General features: G+C 57.3%; 1 protein-coding gene across 4 annotated transcripts in view; it reads left to right on the forward strand.

The window, feature by feature from the left end:
• PTPRU (protein tyrosine phosphatase receptor type U) overlaps nucleotides 1–19,749 on the forward strand; it is a 71,210-nt gene that overhangs the window by 26,998 nt on the left and 24,463 nt on the right. For 2 of the 4 annotated variants that reach the window (XM_040587320.1, XM_040587321.1), the window contains exons 6-17: nucleotides 104–278; nucleotides 899–1,192; nucleotides 3,938–4,246; nucleotides 8,004–8,113; nucleotides 8,530–8,731; nucleotides 9,590–9,692; nucleotides 9,827–10,100; nucleotides 11,813–11,849; nucleotides 12,360–12,498; nucleotides 14,695–14,724; nucleotides 16,279–16,436; nucleotides 18,704–18,894. In XM_040587320.1, the coding sequence (XP_040443254.1) occupies nucleotides 104–278; nucleotides 899–1,192; nucleotides 3,938–4,246; nucleotides 8,004–8,113; nucleotides 8,530–8,731; nucleotides 9,590–9,692; nucleotides 9,827–10,100; nucleotides 11,813–11,849; nucleotides 12,360–12,498; nucleotides 14,695–14,724; nucleotides 16,279–16,436; nucleotides 18,704–18,894 (2,022 nt within the window). The remainder of the gene's footprint in view (nucleotides 1–103; nucleotides 279–898; nucleotides 1,193–3,937; nucleotides 4,247–8,003; nucleotides 8,114–8,529; nucleotides 8,732–9,589; nucleotides 9,693–9,826; nucleotides 10,101–11,812; nucleotides 11,850–12,359; nucleotides 12,499–14,694; nucleotides 14,725–16,278; nucleotides 16,437–18,703; nucleotides 18,895–19,749) is intronic. The other 2 variants (XM_040587322.1, XM_040587323.1) reach the window with 1 other exon arrangement.

Raw genomic sequence — 19,749 nt, forward strand, 5'->3', positions numbered from 1 at the left:
GCCCCCCCACCTTTTAAGCAGATATCATTTGGGGATGTGTTTGGTGGCTCCGGATGTCACGCTGTGCCTCCTGGTGACATCTGTGTCTCTCCCCGTGGGGTAGAGGCAGAGCGGCGAGGTGGTCCCGGCCGCCTCCGTGAAGCACATCAGCCATCGACGCTTCCTGGCCACCTTCCAGCTGGACGAGGTGTCCAAGGAGGAGCAGGACCTCTACCGCTGCGTTACCCAGTCCAGCCGTGGCTCTGGTGTCTCCAACTTTGCCGAGCTCATCGTGAAAGGTGGGTGACTTGCTGCTGCCCGCCAGGTCCCTGGGTTGTGGACGGGCTATTTCTGCTGCGCTGCTTGCAGAGGAAGAGGAAGGTGGGACACTTGGGTGGTGGGATTGCGGTTTCTCGCTGTGAATAAGTTGCTACATGCAGATGGTTCGCCATAAAAGCAGGAAACTACCTTTCCCGGTGGACTTAGATCATTTATTTTTGATTGCGGTAGGTGGGAGTTAATTAATTATGGTGAAATTGTGCAGCGCCACGCTGGGCAGTGTATCTTAGAAAGATAATTAAGGTTTGATCAGATGAAACCCTATGGCAGCTCTTAAAGCTTTACTGAAAGCGACGGAGGGCACGTGCGCAGGCTGCAGTTTAAAGGCGGGATGGTGCCCTCCCACACTTCGGTGTTGGTCCCTGTGTCGCCGGGGCAGGGGATCTGTGCTGGTTGTGTGCCCTGCAGCACAAAGGTGGTGGGTTTGCTTGGGAAGAGATGTGACCGTGTTGGCTGTACCTAGTAAAAAACAAAATAAAGTTGTGGTACCTGTGGTTGTGCCAGAGTTGGCCTTGGGGATGCTGCAGAGCTTCTTCTGGAAGGGGATGCTCCACCTACCCCTTCTCTGGCTCTCTTCCAGAGCCCCCTACACCCATCGCACCCCCCCAGCTGCTCCGGGCTGGCTCCACTTACCTCATCATTCAGCTCAACACCAACTCCATCATCGGCGACGGCCCCATCGTGCGCAAGGAGATCGAGTACCGCATGACCTCGGGGCCCTGGTCGGAGGTCCACGCTGTCAACATGCAGACCTACAAGCTCTGGCACCTGGATCCAGACACGGAGTACGAGATCAGCGTCCTGCTCACCCGGCCCGGCGAGGGGGGCACTGGCAAACCGGGTCCGCCCCTCATCAGCCGCACCAAGTGCGCAGGTGGGTCCCACAGTGCATCCCTGCCGCCCCAGGTGGCCTTGGCAAGGTCCCCTGCCACCCTGAGCCCCGGGCAGGGAGCATGGCTGGCGCTGGTTGGGTGCCGAGGGTGTTTGCCAGTGCGGAGCATCACTGCTCCAACAGATACACCTCTAACTGATTTCTTGGTGGCTGTATGCAGCGTCTGGGGAGGGACGGCTAATTAAACCCACGTTATGGTCAGGGGCAGGGGGGTAGCAGGGTGCACGGTCGAGGCTGGATCCTGAACGAGGCAGGCTGTGCAGAGGGGCTGGATATCGGTCCAGCCTGAAAACGCCCTGAGGGACGGTGGGTTTTTGCTGATCAGTCATTAGTACCCAGGTATGACCTCGGCACAGGAGGGGCCAGCAGCAGGGCCACAGCGGGATGCGCAGGGCTAGCAGTGCTGCGGCTGCTTTCCATCCCTGGAGCCCGACAGATGCTGGCAGAGGTGGTGGCTGCTGCTCGGCGGGGGCTGTGGGCTCGGGGCTGGATCCAGCTCAGGGCATTCCCAAATTTCAGGCTGCCCCTGAGGATGAGCCCTTTGGCTGCCTCTGGGGAGGTTCCCGTCTTGTTCCCTCTTTGCAGGAACTGTAGATCATTCCCCGGTGCCTGGTTTGGAGCAGTCTGTGGCTCTGAAAAATATTTCTTCTAAAAGTGTTAACCCTGTGCCACACTGGAGGGGTGGTAGCTTTGGCTGCAGGGGTCGGCTGCCTTCCCACACACAGCCATGCCCCGGGGGTAATTCAGGGCAATCCCATCCCTGCTGAAGCCCCCTCGGTGTCCCTGGGGAAGGTGGGAGCTGGGGTTTGTCTCTACCAAAATGAAGCAACACAGCCCATAAGTGCAGCCCTGCTGTCGGTCTGGGGGGTGAGGGGGTGAGGACCTCTCCAGTGCTGTGGGGCTGCAGGGGAGGCTGACCCTGCATCCCTACGGGGGGAGACATGGGTTGGGGGATGCTTCCCCTCCCTGGCTGCTGGGCTGGGGGTGGCGTTTCAGATGTTCCATGGCAACCGCCTTCCCGGCGCTGGCATTCAGCTGCTGGTAACAGAGCAAAGTCGAAGGCAGAGGGAGGAGGTGTGATGGAGGCACAGGGTTGTTGTGCCGTGTTCACCCCGAGACCCAGCACCGCTGCGGTGCTGGGCTGGGACCCCGCACAACACCCCGACACCCAGCCCTACACAAGTGCAGGTGATGCTGCTGAGCTGGGAGCATTGCCCTGCAGGCGGGGACCGGTGGGCACATCCTGCACGGGGAGGGAGCGGAGCAGGACACGGCTGCAGCCCCAGGGCTGTGGGGCACCCCCGGCAGCTTGGGCTGTGGGGAGCCCCACGAGCAGGGTCGGCTTCGGAGACGGGTGGGCGAGAGGAGAGCGGCCGGTGCCAGTGCAGGGGGGGAGATGCAAACAGGCATTGCCATGAGGGGCTGGCGGCGGCTTTGCATCTCAGATCAGTTTTCAGAGGTGCTGCGAGAAAGCCCAGGATTCCTGTTGCCTTGAAGCCAGTGACAGGCGCCGTGTGATGCCCTCGGTGCCCTGTGATTGGTATCCTATAGCTACCGCGTTCAGGCTTCCCCAGCTCTTCCCACGTACCATCACGATGTGTTTTTCTCCCTGGCTTCCCCTGGGTCGTGGCAGGTTTGAGATTCCTGATGCAGCCACACGCTGCCGGCCATCATCAGCCCTGGATGCCGTACTGCCAGCCCCCCCCGCCCCACCCCCCCCACCCCCAGCATTTAAATACACTGGGATAAAAGGGAGAGGGGAAGGTTGAAGCCTGGCACCACTCAGCACTGCCAGGGAGAGGTTGGGGGCCTCCAGACCCCTCGGGGAGAGGAAGGGGGAGGTGTCCCTGTGCCCTTGGCCACCCAGTGGGAGTGACGTCGGTGGGCATGGGGGCTGAGGTTTGGTGTTTTTCAGTAGAGCTGGACGTGGCAATGGGCGTAGGGCTGGGCTGCCCACAGCATGGGGCTGCGTGCCTTCTGCTGTGCTTGCTCCCTGACAAAATCAGCTGGGGTTTTGAGGGGTCCCACAAGGGCACTGGGATCTGTGGGAGCATCTGCTGGGGTTGCAAAAGCCTCTTGTAACCTCGAGCTGCCCCAGCTACTCCACTGCACAAATCTCAGGGGAATTCCCTGGGGGATCAGCTCTGGGACAGGATGGACAGGGGGTGTCCTTCCCACCGCCCTGGGATGGTGAGAAGAGCTTGCTGCTGCTAACGCAAACCACCTGTGTGCGTGGGCTGCTGGCAAAAGCTCAGCTCATTAAATCCGACTTCTCCTGTTCACACCAATTAGAGCTAATTAGACTTCTTCCCGGTGATGGCACTCAATCTCTGTCCTTTGGAGAGTCTGACAGGGGCTCAATGAAAATGCGAGGGCTCCCACCATGCAGGCGTGTTTATCTGGTTATCTGGGGCCTTGTGGATGCTCCTGGTGCTGGTCGAGGGAGCGGGGCTGGTACCCGGCCTCACCTCTGTAGGGGACGATGAGCCAACAGGGGCTGCTGTCCCTGTGGTGGTGGTGGCTTTGAGACCCAGTGATGTCCCCAGCCCTGTCTGCAGGGCAGCGTCATCCTGTGCTGGGGCTGGTCCCAGTTTCGGTGTCAGGGTTGCTCTCTGCACTTGCCTGTCTTGTTCCTACGCTGTAAAAGGGCTTTTCCTGATAATACATATAAACCCATGAGATGTTTTGCTTTATCACTCATCTCTCCCCATCTCTCTTCCCCCCCAGAGCCCATGCGGGCCCCCAAAGGCCTGGCTTTCTCCGAAATCCAGTCCAGGCAGCTGACCTTGCAGTGGGAGCCGCTGGGCTACAACCTGACCCGCTGTCACACCTACACCGTCTTGCTCTGCTACCGCTATTTTGTGGGCACCGGCCACAACCAAACCTTCCAGGAGTGCATGAAGATGGAGCGTAACACCAACCGCTACACCATCAAAAACCTGCTGCCCTACAAGAACATCCATGTCAAGCTCATCCTCTCCAACCCTGAGGGACGCAAGGAGGGCAAGGAGGTGATATTCCAGACGGATGAGGATGGTGAGTCCGCTCAGGGAGGTGCATCATCCCCAGAAATGGGACTCTGGCTGGTGAGCTGCGGGGTGTTCCCTGTGGCTTGGTGCTCGTCTGTGGCTCTCGGCCAGGGGCATGATGCAATTTTCTCCTGCGGCCATCATGCTAATGGGGAGGGGAAAAGGCGGTTGCAGCCCCAGGGCTGTGCAAGGGGAGGCGAGAGAAAGGGGCAGCGATGGTGGCTGGGGAAGGGACATGCTGAGAGTGGCTTGCAGGGATGAGGGGACTGGATGGGGACATCAGTGCAGAAACGCTGCCCTCGTCCTTTGAGCGCAGCGTTTGAGCCATGCCCGGTCCAGCAGAGAGGGTGGGGGTTGGTTGATGCCCTGCTTCTCCCAGCACGAGTCATCCTGGCTCATCCCTTAACGTGGAACCAAAGCCTAGCAGCGATCATAATAACAATTAAAATAACTAACGCTTTGCACTTAGGGAACACCTTTTATCCGCTTGGTTGTTGATAACTTCGGCACCGCTACATTCCTTTGGGAGTGCTGTTAACCGGAGCTGGGTGCAGCTTTGCTCGGCTACCCCAGTGCTCTTCCCCGGTTAGGTTTGCTCCCCAGTGGGGTTGGGTTGTGCGGACGAGCGCACGTTGATAAGGGGTGTCCGGCTCCTGTTATTTGCCAGCTGCATCGCTCCTGAACAGCTGAGCTGTTTCTCTTCTGTCCTGGCCGTGCCCTGGGGTTGGGTCCCTGCTGCCAGCACCTGAGCAGGGCTGATGTCCTCACTGGAGGCTCCAGCGCTGAGCCAGGACCCCTGGGTTTGGCATCTCTTGCTCCTGCCCAGCCCTTCCCTGAGGATGTGCTGGAGCTGGGGCCACCAGAAAGGTCTCCCAGGTCTGTGCTTACCCTGCACTGCGGTCCCTGGCTCTCTGTCAGCGGAGTGCTTGGGTCATTTTGGGCTATGGAAATCTGGTGGACGTGTTTGGGGGTACAGGGCAGAGCTGGCTCCATGTCTCTGGTGCCACCCATCAGTGACAGGCCACATCCAGAGCTGGCATCTCCTGCTAATGACTCCTCTTGCTCGTCACATCCTCTTCACTGCCCCATCAGCATCTCTGTGTGCTGTGATGACTCAGATGCCTTCAGGGACAGCTAGGCAGCCCCGAAAAGCTGGTGGCTGGTCCTGCAGCTGGTGGGCTCCAGGAGTCTCATCCTGTTTCATGGAGGGCAGCAGTGGTTGGGGCTCGTGTGGAGTGCAAGAACCACTGTGCACTGGTGTGGGTGCTGGGTGCTGAGTGTGGCTGGAGCATCCCTGGCTTCACCGTGTTCCCGGCGCTTACTGTTCAGCAAAAACATAATTAATCTCCAAAGCACTTCTTAGCATCAACGATCAGAAGTTAAGGTGGAAGAACTGGTAACTGCAAAGGATCTGGCCAGCTCCAGATCCCCTGGATGACCCCTGAGGAGAAGCCTGCCGTGAAACTCCCCTGCATGGGACTCGCCTTGATTTGGGACCCACCGAAACGTGCAGCTTTTGTGTGCGTGTTACTCATCGTTCCCATTTCCCAGGCTGGAAAACAAAGCCTGCAGAGCGGGAGCAGAGCCGGGAGGGTCTCTGGGTCCTGTTTTTATCTTGAAAGCCTAAATTTGGCACCTTTCTCTGCGCTTCAGCACTTCCTATATCCCCAGCCCTGAGCGTGCCTGACTGGGGGCACCCAGCTTCACGCTCCTGACGGTTTATTTTCCGGCTATAATTGTTTCAGCTGTTCTCACTGTGTTGTGACTGCTCCAGCTGTTTTCTTATTGAATATTAATACAGGAGCTCCAGATGTCTTTTTGCTGTACTGTAATCACTCCAGCTGCTTTCCCCTATGCCGTGATTAACTGGGGCTTGTGGCTTCCCCCTTGGATTGAACCTGGGGCCGTGTATACGTTCGGTCTCTGGTGAGGTTGATTGATGGATGTCTGCCTATGGATATATTGCAGATATCGCACACAGGCTTGGCCCAGCATCTGCCTGCCTGCCTGGGAGGGTGATGAGGATTCAGGCATCTAGAACCGGGTGATGAACAGCCACCCGTGCAATTAAGTCAAGCTGGTGAAGGCTCATTAATAATAGGACCCTTGATTATGGTTTTTTTTGGCACAAGGTCAGCTTCAGTTGCAGCATCCATTGCGGCTTGTCTCAGAGGGGGGGGCCTGGTGTGGGCTGCAAAGATGCACACCCCCATCCCAAGGGATAAACCCTGGTTTGGGGCTGGAAAATGTATTTCTGGGCCAATGATAACTGGGCCAAACCAAGGGTGTTTCTCACAGCATCCTCCTTGGACCCTGGGCTGAGTCCTGCTGGCTCCTGGGTGTGTGGGCATGACACCGAGAGAAGAGGGTGGGCATCTATAGGTTGCCCAGCTGGTGTATAGGTGCCCCATATAGATCCAGGGAAGGTCGGTGACGCACAGCGGGAGATTTTGGTTTCAGTCTGCGTGAAACGATGAGACTCATCCCCAGGTGTGCAGAAATACCCGTGCAGCATCTCGGTGCCACGGGGAGGTGTGTGTGGGGAGCCAGTTCTCTCCCTTGCAGGCAGGGTGCATGCAACGCAAGTCAGAATAAATATGTACAAATACATAAATAAATATATATATGTGCGTATATGAATGGCAGAGGGGTATACGCACACCTGGGAGCCTTTGCGTGCCTCTGCTGGTCTCAACCTGGTGCATGCAGAAGCGCATGGTGCCTGTGTGCATGTACACATGTATGTAAAAAAATGTATAGGTGCTATATATATATATATATATATAAAATATCTATATAGGTGCACACTTCCTGCTCTAAAGGTTTCCGTAATTCTCTGTGAATTTAATAAGTGCCTTGTGTACACGTGTAGGACATGGCGCCTCTGATTAAATTAACTTGTAAATCAAGTGGAAACTGTGTATTTGCACAGTGGGAAGCGTGCGGAAGGTGATCCCTCTCTCTTGGCCCTGTAATTAGATCTGAACAAAAGCTGCAAAAAAGAAAAATAGAGGGGAAAAGCTGATGTCCCTCTGCAGTGAGAGGGTGTGTGTTTTGGCTCCTCGAGCCTGCAGCGGAGGATGCTGCTGGTGAATCGTGGTCTTGGGGGAGGCAATGGCTCGGCAGTGTTCCTTGCTGACCCCCTCGGGTCAGGAAAGCCATGGTAGAGAAGCAAATATTGATCCCAGTGCTGTCGATCGCCGTTATTGTTTGTGGTTATTGGTGGTGGTGGTGTTAATTAGGGGGGAAGTGCTGGGGCATGTCAAGCCTGTCTGCAGATGAGGAGGTTATCGCTCACTGCGGGAGTGCCCGCAGTGTCTCCTGATGATGCTGGCGGCTCTGGGGGAGGGGTTGGATTGTATGAGAAAAGGGAGTTTCTTTTTTATTTCCTCACGCTGGCAAACTTAGGCGAGCTCTGCTGGTGATGCTGAGGCAGGGTGCTTGCTGCTCTGCTGTTGGAAACTGAGCGCGGTACCAGAAATGGTACCTGCGGGGCTTGTGCTGTGGCATGGGGACCTACCCCCAGCAGCGAAGTGTCACCGGTGGGCCTGGGAGTGCAGCGGGAGCGTCATTGCCTGGGAGAGCATCTCCCTGGGGAGCCACCGCTGTCTGGTGGGTGCTGGAGCTGGGTGACGTGGCAGAGGGGATGCAGTGGCTCAGCAGTGGGGCAGAGCTGCTGCAGCCGTCTGGAGGGGTTTCCCGGAGGATTTCTTCTTCCAGCTGTTTTTTTGCCACATCCGAGCACATCCCCTTTCCTTCCCCAGTGCCCGGCGGCATTGCCTCGGAGTCCCTCACCTTCACCCCGCTGGAGGACATGATATTCCTGAAGTGGGAGGAACCGGTGGAGCCCAATGGCCTCATCACGCAGTACGAGGTATGCCCTGGCTGCGGCACCCGCGGGGGACCCGTGGGGACGTGAGAGGGTCCCGTTGGAGGGATGCAGTGGGGAGGATCTGGGGCAACTTCTGGCTCTCGGTCGTGGGGGTTAAAGGTGGCTGCAGCATTACTGCTGCCCCCAAGCCCTTTGTTTGGAGCACGGACCCATGCTGCATGGTCCAGCTCACAGGTCTTGTCCCTGCTGCGGACCCTGCTTTCAGGGTCACTGGTGTTACCCAGCAGCAGCTTTTCTGATGAACCTCTGCTTTTGATGTATCCTAAAAAGCCTCTGCCTTCCAGGCTGTCCCCATGCCCATCCCCTCCTCTGAATCCATCCCTTTAACCCTTTCTCCACCTGGATCCGAGGTCTCTCCTCTCCTGAGGCCGCTGGTGATGCTCTCCCTGTCCTTGCAGATCAGCTACCAGAGCATCGAGTCCTCCGACCCGGCAGTCAACGTGCCTGGCCCACGGCGCACCGTCTCCAAACTACGCAACGAGACCTACCACGTCTTCTCCAACCTCCACCCCGGCACCACCTACCTCTTCTCGGTCCGAGCCCGCACCGGCAAGGGCTTTGGCCAGACAGCACTCACCGAGATCACCACCAACATCTCCGGTATGTTCCCCCAGGCTCTGCACCTGGTGCTGGGGCTTCTCCTCTGCCCAGGTGTCCAGTGGCAGTGCTGACCCTCCGGTGTGTTCCCATGGATTTTGGTGACTGGGTGCTGCTACCAAAGGATGCTCTTGGTGGTGGCAGCTGTGCCGGGAGCCCCCTGGCAGCCCCCCAGACCCATCAGCTGAGCTGCTTATGGGGCTCTGGCTGGGGAGTCCAGCCAGCCCAGTGCACTGGTGCTGTCTGAGCTATCGGTGTACAAGCAAGGGATTAATTGGGGTTTGTTAATAAGCCTTGCAGTGCTTGGGGCTGTTTGCTCACGTCCGTGGCGTCGCTATTAACTGCAGCAAATGGGCTGAGATGAGCACTAATGGGTGCACCGAAACTGCAAAGCAGTGTGAGCCAGACCCCAGTGGCGGCTGGTGGCTTGGGGACACAGGGGGGTCCCCCACCTTGGTCTGGGGGTGCTGCTGGGCTGGCTTGGGTCTGTTTCTGCCCTGGGTTGGGACGTTCATGCTGTGCTGGCGATTCAGAGCGATGCTGTCTAGGGGTGCATCTGAAGGTGGGAGCATTCGGGTCCTGCTGAGGTTGGATCCTGCTCCAGTCTCCTCCAGTCTGTCAGACTGGTGTTGGTAGCCCCCCTCAGCGCACACCCATGGGTCCTCTCCCAACTATAACACTTGTTCAAGACCTGGAGGGGTTTTCTTTATTTGGAATAATTCACATTACATCATTTGGTGATGCCATGCTGTGGGCAAGGCTGCTTGTGCCTCAGTTTCCCCACTGAGCAGAGGGAAGCCCCAGGTGCACCCCTGGGGACCAGGACTCCCCCCTGCCCACTCTCCCCTGCTCCCTTTGCAGCTCCCACCTTCGACTATGGGGACATGCCGTCGCCGCTGAGTGAGTCGGAGAGCACCATCACGGTGCTGCTGCGTCCGGCACAGGGCAGAGGGGCTCCCATCAGGTAGGCTGGGGCTGCACGAGGGTGAGACCCCCCCCCGCAAATGGGGTGGTACGGCATGGATGGTGGGGTTGAGCACCAAGGAAAGGGCAGGATCATCCTTTTCCTGAAGCTAACATGTGCCTGGCCCTCGCCAGCACCTACCAGGTCATTGTAGAAGAAGACCGGCCCAAGAAGCTGAAGCGGGAGCTGGGTGGGCAGGAGTGCTTCCCGGTGCCGCTCACCTTCGACGACGCTGTGTCCCGTGGCTCCGTACACTACTTTGGGGCTGAGCTGCCTGCCAGCAGCCTCACCGAAGCCAAACCCTTCACTGTGGGGGACAACCAGACCTACAGCGGCTACTGGAACCCGCCGCTGGAGCCCAAGAAAGCCTATCTCATCTACTTCCAAGCCATGAGCAACCTCAAAGGGGTGAGTAGCTGTGGGACCCCACTATCCAGCGGCGTGCCTGGGGTCCCAGTTGGATCAGGCAGGAGCCCAGCTGGGGTCTGGGGGGGAGTCAGAGAAAACGAGGCTTGTCCCTCTCTGGTCTCACCCTGGGGTCCTGCCCTGGGGAAGCTGCTGCTCTGGGCCACCCTCATGGCACATGGGGGTCATGGATGGGTGTCCCCCTTCCTCCCGGCACCCTGGGCTGTGCCCGTCCCCTTCCCAGTGCCGATGCTGGGGGTGGAGGAGCCCAACCTCTGCTACCTGCTGCGGTACCAGCTGAGACCCCAGCCAGCGCCGGTGCTGGGGAGACCACATTCCAGGAGCTAATCCTGGGTGAAGGACCATTTGGGCAGCAAGAGCTGTGTGCGCATTGCTGGGACCCTCTGCTGACACAGCGGCTGCTGCAGGGAGCTCCTGGGAAGCTGCTGAATTCCCGGGCTGCCCTCTCCCTGCCTGCTGCTGCCGGTTCTCTTGGCGAAGCTGTAACAGCCCTGCTCTGGCAGCAGCCCGTGCATCCCCCCAGGCTGGTGTCCTCCAAGTCACCGGTGGGACCACTGGGAACCCCTGGGGACCTTTCCCAGCTTCACCTGCTCCAGCAGCTCCCATTGCACCCGGGGGAGGATGAGCTGTGAAGCAAAGCAGCAGGACTGCGGCAGCATCCTCATCCTGCACGGCTCCACCTTGCTGGAAAAGTGCTGGTTTTTGAATCCTTTCCTCTGCTCCGGGATCATTCACACCTCACTGGGTTGTAATTAGAGCCGAGACGGACAGGGACCATCTCTGCTCTGCCTCGCTCGGGCATTGCTGGATAATAACTGGTAGCTGACACTGTTTTATAGCCTTCCTGCTGGGAGGCAATGGATTTGTCCCGGCTGCTGTCAGATGTCATGAAAAAACTAGATCCCAGCTTGGGTTTTTCATGGGTTTTGTGCCAGATGGAGCAAGAAGCAGGAGAAGCAAGAGCTGGTGACCTTGGGGAGAGGGGCTGGAGCTGGCCCTGCCCTGGGCACGCTGCGCGGGCAGGTCTTGATCCGAGGGTGGATGGAGCAGCGTTGCCAGCACTGATATCCTGAGGGGCTGGAGGATGCTCAGGGAAGAAGGCAGTCCTGCCAAAATGGTGCTTTTTATTTTATAACAGAAGTTGGATGCATGGAAAGATGGAATATCTTAGCTGAAGCCATCCCAAAAAATGCAAATGTGGAAACCGTTGGAGACCTGAGCTGGAAGCCCTCATGGCAACCTTGGCAGCATGTGCAGAGCACTGGGGCTGGGGCTTGAAAACTTTGATTCGTGAAAAACAGCCCTGTAAAGCTCTGAATCATGACCTGGGAGTTTTAGCTGCAGTTGGTGACGTGCTGCTGACACGCGGCTCAGCTGGATCTGCTGGGTCCCTCCTTCGATGATCTTGAGCTTTACTGTCCCCTCTGTGCCAGGAGCGATGGCCTCGACTAGACCTGGGGATGCTGGTGTACGGGATGCTGAGGACGCCGTTCAGCAGCATCTCTTGCTCTGTGTCCTCAGGAGTTCCTTTGGCTCAGCAGTGGGTGCCGCAGCACAAATAACCTGCAGACTCCCTCAGTTTGGGTGTCAAAGCACCAATGGACCAGCCTTGTGTCCGCCCAGCCTCACTCCGAGCGGGGAGCGGAGTCGCCAGGGTGCTTACCCGACACTGATCCTCCTTTTTTCCTCCATAGGAAACCAGACTGAACTGTGTCCGGATCGCTCGCAAAGGTGAGCCCTCCCTTTCCCAGCTGGTGGGATCCCGCCGAGGCTGCGGACCCGATCCTGCGGCTGCTCTGGCAGTCGGGGCCGTGCCGGTGGGTGCCGTTACCAGCGCTGGCGGTGGTCGGGGTGCGCACGGTGGTTTATTACAGCCCTATCCTGCGCTCATTTTGCACTTTCTTTAGTGTCTGGGTTTTTTCCCTTGGTTGAGTTTTTCCTCCTAATGCCGTTATTGTGGCTGGATGCTGAATCCAGGGATGGACAAGCTTATGTTGGGCGTGATGGAAAGTGGCACAAAGGGACGGTCTCATCCCACAGGAACTGAGAGAGGGACTTGCCAGTGGTCATGGTGTGGCACTGCAGAGCCCCATAATGTCTCGGTGGAATAAAATATATTCAAGGAGCGATGTGCATCCCACCGGACAAATCCCAGTGTTTTCCTGTCTGATGTTGCCACCCCCTCTCCCCCCCCCCAGAGCTGAGCATTGACCCCTCCTGTCTGTCCTTGTCCCCTGGCAGCTGCCTGCAAAGAGAGCAAGCGTCCCCTGGAGGTGTCGCAGCACTCGGAGGAGATGGGCCTGATCCTGGGGATCTGTGCTGGAGGGCTCATCGTTCTGATTATCCTCCTGGGAGCCATCATCGTCATCATTCGGAAAGGGTAAGGCAACCTGGTGTCGTGGCTGGTGCCACCATCCATGCCTTCCTCCCAGCTCAGCCTTTCTCCGCTATCCCAGCACTAACTGGGAGTTACTGGTGGTGATACCGCTGCGCTGGTCAGACTCCAAACCCTCCCTTGAGCTGTGCCTCCATGTGCTTGTGCATCCTGCTGGGCATGGTGCCCTCCTTGCTCTGTGCCACGAGACATGTCAGGAGGCACTGGGGATGCTGGGGCCTGAGGAGCAAAGTTCTGGGGACATCCCTTTGCCCTCGGGGCTCTGGAGCTCCGTTCCACTGGCCCTCTCCCCTGTATTTTTCAATCTTTTGCTTCTTTTTCTGCTGCTTCTCGGTTTTGTGCTGCTCTGTCAGTTCTGCATTGATGGAAATGCTTCTGCTCTGGCCGTGCTGGTGCCCTGCCATGGGGGGTGTTGGGGATGGGGCTGCGCATGGTTCCCATGCATCGGGTTGGCATTCCTGGGGGCAGGGAGGAGGGGAAGGCATTTTCACCGTCACCCTTCTGCTGAGCACCCAGCACCTCCCAGCGCTGGGGGACAGAGCCCTGGGGGTGCTCGCTTCTGGGGTGATGGCTAGAAAAAGAATTTCCGTCCATGGCTCTTACCTGGAAAGTGGTGCAGTGTGTCTTGCTGAAATACTCAGGCAGACTCTGGCTCTCATCTTGGGCTCTAGTTCGTTGAGAGTGTTGGGAGGAGCAGCACCCCCCCTTCCTCTGGGGCTGGGCAGGGGGCTGCCGGGGGCCCTGGTGTGCGGGTGCTCAAACCATCCCAGCTTCTCCTGTGCTTGTTTTAATGGGGAGCCACTGAGCTTCCAGTGAAACGTGAGCAATCCCTTGCTGAGAGCCTCCACCTGGCTCTAAATGAGTCGTTAAGATTTGGGTGCGTGCTGGAGGGGAGGTTTTCCCAGGGCTGATGGTTCCTAGGGACCCCCAAACTGCTCTCCCACCCCCTTGGGGGTCCCCATGCTGGCTGGGGAGCTGAGCGCGGCTGCCGTGGCAGTGGCGGTGGGCTTTCACTTGGGAAGGGAGGAGGGCGAGGGCTTTTGGGGACACTCAGCCCCGGGAGTGCTGGGGATGTGGCCGCTGCGTTTTGCTTGGGTGCAGCGCTCTGGAAAGCAGCTTCTGACGGTGCGGGGCTGGAGGCAGCGCCGAGCTGGAGGGCTCTCGAAGCAGGGGAGAAAGGGCAGCAATTAAATGCCTTCCCCGTGCAGGGATGATGGGAGGAAAGTACGTTAACAGCCAGGGGGGGAGAGAAAAATAGCAGGGCACAACCTCAGCCCCTGTAAATCTGCAAAGCTCTTTATGGCTTCGTTCACCCTGAAAGGATTCTTGCTGATTTATGCCAGCTGGAGAAACAAGGCTGTGGCATCTCTGCACGCTGCAAGGGGTGCAGGACTGGCCCGTGGCTCCCCGCCTGCTGCTGCTCTGGGCAGATGCCTGTGTGTATGGCATCGGATCTGTCCCTGACAGAGCAAGTGGCGGCCGTGCCAATGTATTTTTGATGTATTTTTGGGAGTGACGCTGTGGGTAGGAAGCCGTGAGTGCGGCTGCTGCCTTCCCGTTGCCAGTGCTGCAGGGCAGGAGGAGGAGGAGGAGGAGCAGCTTTGCTTCAGCATCCTGGGGTGAACCTGTTGAAGGACAAACCAGAACCACAAATCAGACCCGGTGGTGAGGGCCCTGAATTTGGGGCTGTTGGAAAGTGGGACAAGCTTATAAGTCGTCTCCAGAGCGTTTTGCTGGAAAAACACCGATGTGGTGGAAGGGCCATGCACCCCTGGAATACGCTTGCCCCTAAGAAATAGTGCACTGGAAGCATGATGTCCTGACCCTGCTTCTCCCCCTGGGGCTGCCCGGCCCCTAGCTGGCTTCCTGGGGATGCCCTATATTTTGGATACGTTTGCTGTTCAGCCCTAAAACTTGTGGAATAACCCCTTGGACAACGGTACTATGGACACCCCACTGCTGGTGCGGGGACTGAGGTCACCCTGAGAGCCGGTGCTTGGGCCCTGCTGCCGGGATGCCGGCTCCTGCCCAGAGTAAATACGGATGCAAAAGGGGAGCCGGGTTTCTTTACGGTGCATTTAATTTTATGGCAGCCGAGTTGCCCTGTAACCCCCCTTCCCTATGCTGGAGAAAAGCTGCTTATGCAATTTCTGCTGTTCTCTTTGTTTGCATGCTTGCCAGGAGGAACTACTATTCTTATTCCTATTACCCGTAAGTAATTGTCATTCTTTTTCTCCTTCACCCTTCCTCTCGGCTGCCCCCCTTGTCCTGCTGCTCCAACAAGTCCTTTTCTCTGCTGAGTACATTTTAAAGGCCTCTTTGGCTCGGGGAAAATAATGCTGCTGAGCTCGTTAGACTAAAGACAGCATAAAGGGAAAGGGTCAGTGACTCTGGCTTGAATTCTGGATTTTGGCAGCATCCCAGCCCCTCCAAGATCTGACATGGGCTTGGGTCCCCTGTTCGTCCTTCCCCTGGTTTAATCCCTGCTCTGGGTTTTGGGAGCCTGATGGTGCCTCTCAAAAACACTCAGTTGGGGTTTTTTTGCCTGAATGTCTTGGATTTGTGGTGTGAGGTTTGGTTCTAGCGAGAGCTCCTGGGCTTTCCCAGCATCTTCATTAGGTGCCTAACAGGCACCTTGCGTGGGGGGGAAAAAGCCTCCCTGGTGGGTGCTGAGCACATGTGCGGTTAGCCTGTCCCTTGGGATGGATTTGGCCCCCAGGCATGGTTTTAGATTCATAGAATCACATATTATTGTGATTTGTGGTGGGCATTATCTGTTCATGCAGGCTTTGAAAAAAAGAAGATGGTCCCAAATGAAAATTCATAGAATCACAGAGGGCTTTGGGTTGGGAGGGACCTTTACAGGCCACCTACTCCAGCCTCCTGCAGTGAGCAGGGGCATCTTCAACTGGATCAGGATGTTCACAGCCCCGTCCAGCCTGACCTTGAACGTTTCCAGGGGATGGGGCATCTACCACCTCTCTGGGCAACCTGTGCCACCATTACACCACCCTCATCATAAAAAAAATTTCTTCCTTCTGTCTGGTCTGAATCTTCCCTCTTTTAGTTTCAAACCATTACCCTTTGTCCTGTTGCTACAGGCGCTATTAAAGAGTCCATCCCCGTCGTTCTCCTACAACCCTCCTTTACCTACCGTAAGGCAGCAGTAGGGTCTCCCGGGTGCCTTCCCTTCTCCAGGCTGAACAACCCCAGCTCCCTCAGCCTGTCCCCGCAGGAGCAGCATTCCAGCCCTCTCCCCCTTCGTGTGGGTCCCCCTGGCCCCGCTCCGGCAGTTCCCCATCTGCCCTCTGCTTCTTGCGCTCACACCGTGCAGCGCGGCGATGCGCCTGGCGCGTTGGATGACCAGCGAGGTGGTGCGGAGCGAGGGGTGGGTGATGCCTGGGGAAATGGGGCTGGGGGAGAGCTGGGGCAGACCTGTGCGGGGCCAGGCAGCCGGGGAGAGCCTTTGCTGGCACAAGGAGCGCTCCCGGCTGTGCCAGCCGCTGGGTGTTTTGGGGAGGGGATGGGAGGGCACGTTGAGGATGAGCAGCTGGACTTGCTGCAGCCAGTGGGAGCTGACCCATGTGTGTGACCAGCTTGGGGCACCAGGAGAGCAAAGCATGCTGATAGCTGATGGAAGTAATCCATCCTGCTCCCTGAAATAATCCGAGCCCTGTAGCTTTGGGGGGGCATCTTACAGCACCGCTGGGTCAGCCCTCCTTACCTGCGCTTCTTCCCCCTCCTCCCCTTTGCGTCCCCCTGTAGAAAACCCGTCAACATGACCAAAGCGACCATTAACTACCGCCATGAGAAGACGCACATGATGAGTGCCATCGACAGGAGCTTCACCGACCAGAGCACGCTGCAGGAGGACGAGCGCCTGGGGCTCTCCTTCATGGACACCCACAACTACGGCAACCGAGGTGAGGACAGGGACCCGCGGCGTCCCCCTGCCCCCATCCAGCTGCAGCGAGGGTCCTCGGTGATCCCTAAATATCCCCAAAACAGCTGAAACATTTATCCGAGGCTCAGTAGCAGGTATTGAATCTGATACGTGTGGGATGTTGCAGGCTTTTCCCTGCTCTGCACAAACCTCCAAGGACATTGATCTCATTGGTGTCTGTAGGAGCTTTTGTTATCATCCAGGCTTTGCTGAAGGAAATTGAGCTGGGTCTCGGTCTCTGCATCTCAACCTCTTGAAGCAGAGAGCTGAGCTGCTGGCTGGGAGGGTTGAGGCCATTTGTGGGCTCAAACGCTGGCTGCAGCCCCCCGGAGCTGGGTGAACCCCAACTCTTCGCTTATGCCGAGGCTGAAAGCTTTGCACCAGCCTTCACCCCGCACACCTGACGTGGCTCTGCTCCGCGGTGTTCTGCACAGTCCTGGCCTTTGAAGGCTTAAAAGAGCCACAGTGTTCGCATCAGAGGGAGGCTGATAATTTAACACCCACTGGAGTATGCATCTCTGTGCTGATTTAGTTGTAAAATAACTCGTTGGATGCCCCAGATTCAACCATATGCTAATAACATCTGTTACAGTAACTTCAAGATGCTGCTTACACACGGCTCTTCTCCGCCGGCTGCGGGATTAATACGTTTCGCAGCATTGTCTCACGTATAATGGAAGCCCAGAGGGCAAACTTTTCCTCCTCTTAATACATCTGGCTAGGTGTATTACTTGTTGGTTGCCGTCCTCAACATGCCCAAAGGCTGATGGGTCTCTGAGCGGGGACTGCTGGCCCTCGGTTTCTTCAGGGAAGGGGCTGTGGGGCCGCATCCTGCTCCCACCTGTGTGCTGGCTCTGTTGCTGGCTGCTACTCATCCCTCTGCTTGGTAGAGGAGGAGATGCGGGGAGCTTGGGTTCTCTGCCACAGCTGGGGGCGGCCACTGCCTGCCTATAAGCATCGTTAATTAACGAAGGTAAATGAGCAGGCTGCTCCATGAGCAGCTGGGGGCTGTTCCCCACCATGCCTCAGTTTCTTTGCACTTAAAAGATGTCACTAATCCTTCTTACAGAAACCCAGGTGGGTCCTCGGTGTGTGGCTCCACGGAGCTGTCAGCATCTCGCAGACTCGTGGATTTAATTTCTCTTAAAACCCAGCGGCCAGTGCACCCGTCCGCCACGCCGTGGGGTGCAGCATGGCTCTCCCATGTTGTCCCGTTGGTTCAGCCACGCGCTGGCAGCCTGGGAGGGAGATGTTTCTGGTTGCAAAGGTTGCAGCATCGTCTCCTTAGGGGCTGCGATGCCTGATGGAGATCGTGCTCTGTGCATGTGCTGCGCCCATGTTGCACCCGTATTGCACCCACACTGCACCCGTGTTGCACGAGCAGCCGGGAGGCGCATCAGGGGGCGAGGGGCTGCTCCTTGCATTCAAGCAGATCAAAACCACCAAGCCTGGGAGCTTTGCGAGGGGGGATGGCAAGGGCGATTTTCAGAAGTGTTGTTAGGGGAAAGTGCACCCAGGATGCACCGTCTTGCAAAGCTGCTTCCCAGCAGTGTGGGGACAGCGTTCCAGGCTGGCTGCTGCAGGATCCGTGCCTGCCACGTCTCGGGGAGCTGTTGGAGTGTGTCAGGTTTTGTGCAGACCCAGATTTCAAGATCGGGTGTGGGACCTTCCCCTGATAAATGTAGGTGAGGTCTTAGTCTGGTTCTGCTGGTAATTACACAGCAAAGGCATAAAGCAGGTAAATACTGCATAAACTCCCCAATTAAACAGCAGCGAGCTCCGTTCGTGTCAGTGCTAGGAATATGGCACCGGTATCTAGGAGTGAGGAAAAGTAACTGTTAAGCTGGGCTGGAGACTTTGGCAATGTGATTTTTCAAGTTAGGACTTTGTGTGAATATTTGGGCACGTAGCTCTTACTTGTCTGCAGGGGAGTTAATTGTCCCGGTAGGTGGGAAATAAGTTTATTAATCCCCTTAAGATCTTGCCCACTGATTTCTAAGAGATCTGCTGTGGTCCTAAAAGGCTGTAATGGGTATTTTCAGCTTTGTGGTATGGGAAGCGCTGCGGAGAGCAGGGGGGTGTCTGGGCTGCTTGTGGTGCCTGGAGAGGGTCTGGCTGCAGTACCGGCATCCCCTGGGGATGTTTCCAGGTGCCCTGTCACCCCTCTGTGGGTGCTAGGAGGTGATGGGGATGCAGTCTAAGGCTTTGCTCTCCTGATGGCCCCTGGTTCTCCCTCTGCTTCTGCAGGTGACCAGCGCAGCAGCGTGGTCAATGAGTCCAGCAGCCTGCTGGGGGGCTCCCCCCGCCGCCAGTGCGGCCGCAAAGGGTCCCCATATCACACTGGGCAGCTCCATCCTGCCGTGCGGGTGGCAGATCTCCTCCAGCATATCAACCAGATGAAGACAGCAGAAGGCTACGGCTTCAAGCAGGAGTATGAGGTGGGAACATCTTGTGCTGGTGTCTTGGGGAGGGTGGGAGGTAGGCTGGAGAAGGTGGCACGGGTAGGACCCCTGTGCAGGGAGCAGATGCTGCAGACCTGGAGCTGCGATGCTCTGGACAGCAGGAGCTGGAGCTCACAGCTCTCTGGGCAGGCGTTAGCAGCACGTGGGGTGTCCCTGGGTCTGGATCAAATCTCTGGTCCTGGCAGCTCAGGATTTAATCATCAGCCAAGCCAGTCCTGCCAGCCCACACCTCTCCTGTCCGCAGTGCATCATCCCCTCTCTCCTGCAAGAGCCGGGGATGCTTCTCCCATTCTCAGGTCCTCCTGGGCACCACGATCTTGTGTTCTGCTGCTCTCCAGCACGCTTGTCCTGTGATAAGCATGGCCATAGCCTAAGGACAAGCAAGTCCTCTAGAGTCTGGCAGCTCCCAAGACCGTGCAGACCCTAGGGAGAGGATGCGGGAGAGAGAGGGGGTGATCCCAGGGGAGGGAAGTCCCCCCCGAGGGTCCATCCCACCTCACTGGGCCAGAGCGCTTGTAACGGAGCACACCATTCCCCATGTCTACTGCAGCACACCCAACAGAGTTGATTCCTGACTCCTCGGTGTCCCACAGGTCTGGCGATTGAAATTTCCCAGTGAGAATACTGTTTAATGCTTGGTTGTTTCAAGTGCAGGAGCTTTCCCTTCCCCCCCCCCCCCCCCCCCGCCTTTCATGTATTGGACAAACCAGGGCTTGCTATAATCATTAGTGCTCCTTGAAAAGCTGCTATATGTTCTTGGAACTAGTCATTTGAAAGCACTCAGATATTATGGGAGGGGAGAAAACATGTAATTTCCTTCCACTTTCCTCC

This window comes from Falco naumanni, chromosome 3 (genome assembly GCF_017639655.2).
Source record: "Falco naumanni isolate bFalNau1 chromosome 3, bFalNau1.pat, whole genome shotgun sequence".
In the NCBI taxonomy this organism is placed as follows: domain Eukaryota; kingdom Metazoa; phylum Chordata; class Aves; order Falconiformes; family Falconidae; genus Falco; species Falco naumanni.